Below are 6,000 nucleotides of genomic sequence, written 5' to 3'. Positions count from 1 at the left end.
ATGGCATTGCCTTCCAGACAAATCTTCCTGCAGTATAGGTGACTAAATCGGTCCGAATTAAAAATCTTGTTTTCCTAAGCATCGAGGAAGTGGACACTGTGGAGAATATTCTTTAAAGAATAGAGAATATTCTTTGAAACATTAAGTAGAAATTGACAGAGCAATCGAACATTTTGTTTCTTTGTTGGCAAAAAATAGGAGGAATGGGAATATTTTTTCACAATAAAAGTAACCTAGGACCTTACTCCTAGAACCTTATTAATATTTATGATCTCCGATAGAAGGATTCTTGCACATTTGATGGCTCCAATTATATTAGAAACGTTCTCACTTAATAAAGTCATTATGAATAATACAAAAGCATTTGTTCCCATCACAGTGAGCATAACTATTTAACTTTTATTTGCACACGTTCCAGGTTCCATTAAATTTTTAGTGCATGAACAAGAAATGCATTCCTAAGCAGTATCTTTCAACTAATTCTATGGATACAGACTTATCTGAGTGAAATGACTCAAAAGACTTGCATAATGTGATCTTAAGTCCAAACTTGTTGAGTGAGGCCTCACACACTGTCGCCTCTTGGAGACAAACGTCGGCCTTTGCCTGCTCTTAAATTGAAATTTAGCACAATATTTACCGGCAAACAAAACTGAACTAAAAAAAAATGTCAAAACCAAACACGGAGCGAGGCACTCGAGGCAACATCCTAAAGTCAAACATTGCTGCGGGTGTCTCTCGGGAAACAGTGAAGCCCACTTCCCCCTGCGGCTCTGGAGGGTCATCTGGGGTGGTTGACCCGTCTGAGTCGTCTGAGTCGCCTCGCGGCCTCGGTGGTATGTGCTTTAATGTGGCCGGCATACCATCCGAGGTATGTGCATTCCTCCGGCAGCGGCAGGACGCAACAGCAACAACAACAACAAGAAGAAAACGCTCTCAAAGGGAGCGTGCAGCAGTGCACACTGGGAGGAGGGGAGGTGGGCACTGCCCGGAATTCTCTGCACTTGATCTGATGCCTCGCTGTGATGCTAATGCTGCTGCCAGGCTAGTGAGGTCATTCCTGTTTCAAGAACCGCTTCTTCCTCCCCCTTCTCACGCCGGCTCTTCTTAATGCCAAGGTAAAAGCACCTTACCACCACTTATACGGAAGCTGCGCGAGGTGTTTAATATTTCAGGGTTTTGCTGTTGACAGGATTTTCCCGGGGAGACCTGAGCGGAGTGCGGGAACACTCACAGTCACGCCGCTTTTTTTTTTTTTTTCTTTCGCCGTAGCAATTAGCGACAGGATGACTGTGGAGGAGATAGTAGGCAAAACCCGGCGCTCCCCTGCACTCTCTCGGCCAGGGTCAAGCACTCTTCAGGCGGACGCAAAGTGTAATGAGATGATGCTTTAGAAGAAATGGACACACACACACTTAGTGAAAACCAAGGTCCTACTCTTCCATTGTTATCGGACTGACTTCAGTTGTGACCTTTGGCAAACAGGCCGCTGGTCTGGTGGACACGCAGAAAGAAGGATCCTGTTTCTGGATCAGGTTAACCTGGATCTTTTGCTCAACACACACACACACACACACACACACACACACACACACACACACACACACATGCGCACACACTACCACCACCACCACAACTGATAAGCATGTATCAGATAGAGATCTACAGGTCAAGTGCAGCTTCAGCCAAAACAGCCCAATGCTCAGACATCCACAAACCAGTCAGCATGTCTGAATATAAACATAACATATAACATATATATATATATATATATATATATATATATATACATATGTATATATATATATATATGTATATATATATATATATATATATATATATATATATATATATATATATATATATATATATATATATGTATATATATATATATATATATATATATACATATGTATATATATATATATATACATATATATATATATATATACACTGCTAATTCTTTTATTTTATTTGCTCTATGTACAGTCTTGAGGGTTGAATGGAGCACTGCTACGAACAAAATTTCCCTCGGGAAAGTATTCTGATTCTGATTCTGATTCTGATATGTATGCATGTATTTACATTAATCTATCGTTGTTTTCTTGCTTTTGTTTTTTACAGTTATGTTTCAGTCACGTCACCCTGATGCTTTCAATCAGTTTTGATTTTTCAAAATATTTTTTCCCCATATCAACATCCAAAAAGCCTTTTACTCACTGCCTCTTTATTGCAGCGCTATCATTTACTGAAATAATTATGGCACAAGCATAATTTTCATTGAATTGCATCATGATGTGTTATTGTTGGACAAACTGAGGCAGCCTCAGACAAAAGGAAAAACCTGCTAAGATTCCAACAGAAGATGCAGCGTGCGGAGGGTCGCAAACGTCGCCACAGCATGGAACAAATCGGCATTGGCTTCACATTTGTCCCGGATCTGAGAGAAGGGAGGCGGCGCAGGACGCAGATTTCCCCCGGAAGAGTTTTGAAAAGTCCTCATCATAGAACAAAAGAGGAGCCGGCGTGTTAGCAGGTGCCACAAAAGGCCCCGGCGCGGGACGGGCGAGGAGGCGGAGACGCGAGACCTCGGGGGCAGAGCTTTGGCACCTGGCCTCCTCCTAATTGGTCAGGTCAGATATCTCACGGTCGGCTGGGCGTCGTCCCATCGCTGGGCTTGGCTGCTGTGGCCAGAGACTTCCAGATGCCGCCGCGAGTACATGCCAGGGCTCATGGAGCGCAGCGATCCCCAAAATAAGTTCGCACCAGCCTCAGCGCCGCTCTTGCAGGGACGCACCAGACCCTCCGACATATGGCTGCACTCCCCTAATTACCTCTCAGTGCACCATCCTAGCCAAGAGTGCTAATCTCTGATTGCTGATCGTGTTAAACATTCTGGGTTGCTGTGACAGGACTGAGTCCTGATTTCTACACTTTATTTAAAAGTATGACCTCAAAGATGTGGAGGTGGAGGAGCCTTGCTTGATTAATTCTGCAGAAAACTCTACAGAGCTCCAGCAAATGGAAGATTTAGCCCTCTGTTTACATCCTCAGGCCCTGCTAAAACTGATGCTTTTGGACCTTCACTGATGGGACTCTAATCTGGGAGAGGCAACTGTGATATTTGTGACATCACAAAGGGCTAATTTCCAGACCTGGGTGTTTTTAGCTCACACTGAAGTGAAGCAAGCTCAAGAAGGATGGACTTTGTCAATTCTGCAAGTGCATTGGCAGTATAAAGGAACATGTTATTGTTAGAAAACTTTTTCGACAAAACTTAAAGCTCGAAAGTTAGGCAAAATACGGAACCTCTAAAAGTCCTAAAATTCACGACCCCCTAACACCACAACAACTGTTCTAAGATTGTGTGAAGCACGTTGAACCGATGCATGTTTTTCTCGCCATGTTTGCCAAAACTATTCCCACTAAACTGTTCGGAAACATTGCAAGCTGCTGCCTGTTAGGACGGCCAGGTTTCGGCTGTGAAGCCAGAGCGGGATGAGCGGACAAGGCGGTCGCAGGAAGGCGAGGAGGAGCGAGTCAGGCCGTGGAAGGTGGCGGGAGTTTTGGGGGTGTGGACCGTCTCGTGGACGTGGCCATATGTTGTCCCCAGCTTGCAGTTGCCACGCCAATGGGCTTCCAGATTTTAACACTTTTTGACAATGTGTCAGTTGAGCTCTACCCCTGGTTGCGTGTTTGTGTGTGTGTGTGTGTGTGTGTGTGTGGGAAGGTGTGACTGTGTCGTGTTGTGTATGGGTGTGTGTGTGTGTGCGCGCGCGCGCTAATACTGTCCAATATTGTTCTCACATTCCAGCTCCCTCGCCACCCCTTCCTCCTGCAGTCACCTTGTTCTCTCAGAGCAGCGTGCCAACTTCACTGGAAGTCAGCTCCACACTGGCTCACACACACACACAGACACACACACACACACAGATTTTGTCATAAAGAGTGTGAGAAATCTCTTGTTACCACTCTCTCTCTCTTTCACACACACACACACACACACACATTTTTTGTCAAGGTCAGTTTTAGACTAGCATAAAAAGCTTATATCACAAAATTTCTATTATTCAGAAAGCATGAAAGAAGATTACAATGAAACAAATATATAAACAGTGTGTAATATAAAGTTCTCTGATTTAAAAAAAAAATGCATATGAGTCATATTTGGAATAGTGTGACGTTAATAGTTTTTTTCTTTGCTCTGGTTTGCTTCATTTCAAAAATAAATTTAAAATGAGTTTGGGAAAGTGTCTTTTCTCACTGTTTAAAATCTGTCCAGCAATGTAATAATATTCTACATCAGCGCACCTGTTCAACAATTATGTACTGTGCTACGATGGTTAAAGTGTAGCTCATGCGGAAAAATATATACTCTATATACAGTACGTGCAGGACTTTGAATGTATTAGTGAAAGTTTAAAACATACATGACAGTATTTGCTCTGAAAAACAAAACAATTTGCAGTTTTTTTTCTGGCAATTTTTCTGCCAATCAAAAATGTAACTTTGTTTTAAATTAATTTGTATTGCCAGCGATAAATGGACAGGCTGAAAAATAACTTGAAGTTGTCGAATAATCTGGAAAACAAAAGGTGCAATATTTGTTGGCAAGATGAGGATAGATCTTTAATGATATTATTCTATTTATTATTTTCACAAAATAAAAAAATACATTTTCATTTTAAATTAACTTACTGCAAAAAAACAAACAAACTCTCAATATCTATCAACGCATTTGTTTAAAAACAAACAAAAATAATTATATGTTAAAATGTGTTTTAAAAGACCAAGTTATACATTTTATTTTATATGAACATCCTGTATTTTAGATAGATTGATAACTTTTTAGTAACTTTGGAACGTGCTTGCAGATTGTTTTGTTGTTGTTTTTTTTATTCTCCCGCTGCTCCTGCCTCTGGCTGCCTCTGACATTTCCTAAAGCAATATTCGTGACCGCGTGGAAAAAGTGATGAGAAAGACGAGCACTCACTCCGCATAGTCCCGCTTGCAGTAAAGTTTGCGGTCCCGCAGAAAGCAGGAGTTCCGGAGCGCGTCCCCGCACGCCGCGCACCGCACACACTCCTCGTGCCAGAGGCAGTCGGTGACTCTGAGCAGGAATCTGTCTGTGATCGGCCGGCGGCATCCGGCGCACACTGGCCTCTGGTCCATGTCTGCAGTGATGGGGAAACGCTGTTACGGCCACACACACACACTGTGTCCAGTATAGAACGTGCGACTTTTATTGTCAATAAAAGTGCAACTTCATTTTTCTTTTGTGCAAGCGTCTTTAAAGAGACCAAATTTGAACTTTGCTGAGCGATTTCAGGAATGTTTAGCTGGTGAAAGCGATTGTCATTGTGACTTGTTAACTTTGGAAACTTTCCCCCAACTTGAAAACAATCGCCTAAACATGGAAACGCTGTGAGATAACAGCAAAATCAAAGTAGGGATGAAATGGCATTCAAACCTACCGGTTGAGAAGTGTGTCCTCAGATTCTTCTCAGAGCATCTCCTCCTCCTCCTCCTGCTCCTCCTCCTGCTGCTGCTGCTGCTGCTGCTCCAACTTGCAGCCCGGACCAGAAACTTTCTCCTCCTCCGCTCTCAGTGTCCTGGTATTGACTAGTCAGCCCACCTATCAATTATTCTCTTTAGGGGCCTGTGTGCGTGTGTGTGCGCGCGTGTGTTTATGTGCATGCTTGAGCAAAACAGAGAAAGAGTGGGAGAGAGAGGACGAGAGAGCGACTTGCTGTGCAGGTGCAGGTCACCTCTCTCTCTCTCTCTCTCTCTCTCTCTCTCTCTCTCTCTCTCTCTCTCTCTCTCTCTCTCTCTCTCTCCTTTCTCTCTCTCTCTGTCTGCATGCGGGTCTTTCCATCTACTGCAGCAGCTTTATAGAATGAAGAGAGAAAAACTTTTTTGCTGTCAACCTCTCTCAAAAACTATGTGTCTTATTTGTTTGAGTCATCGGTTGTTTGTTTCATTACTAAGTCAAGAATCTTA

General features: G+C 42.9%; 1 protein-coding gene across 2 annotated transcripts in view; it reads right to left on the bottom strand.

The window, feature by feature from the left end:
* lmx1a (LIM homeobox transcription factor 1, alpha) overlaps nucleotides 1-5,747 on the bottom strand; it is a 9,867-nt gene extending 4,120 nt beyond the window's left edge. The window contains exons 1-2 of one of the 2 annotated variants that reach the window (XM_076039231.1): nucleotides 5,475-5,747; nucleotides 4,994-5,193 (exon numbers count right to left, since the gene is read on the bottom strand). In XM_076039231.1, the coding sequence (XP_075895346.1) occupies nucleotides 4,994-5,172 (179 nt within the window). In that variant the 5' untranslated portion in view covers nucleotides 5,173-5,193; nucleotides 5,475-5,747. The remainder of the gene's footprint in view (nucleotides 1-4,993; nucleotides 5,194-5,474) is intronic. The other variant, XM_076039229.1, reaches the window with a different exon arrangement.
* Between the last annotated feature and the right edge of the window lie 253 nt (nucleotides 5,748-6,000).

This window comes from Nelusetta ayraudi, unplaced genomic scaffold (genome assembly GCF_046127955.1).
Source record: "Nelusetta ayraudi isolate G7.1 ecotype Tasmania unplaced genomic scaffold, CSIRO-AGI_Nayr_v1 ptg000059l, whole genome shotgun sequence".
Classification (NCBI taxonomy): Eukaryota; Metazoa; Chordata; class Actinopteri; order Tetraodontiformes; family Monacanthidae; genus Nelusetta; species Nelusetta ayraudi.
Note: the sequence above shows the minus strand (reverse complement) of the source record. Positions and strands in the feature narration are given on the sequence as shown.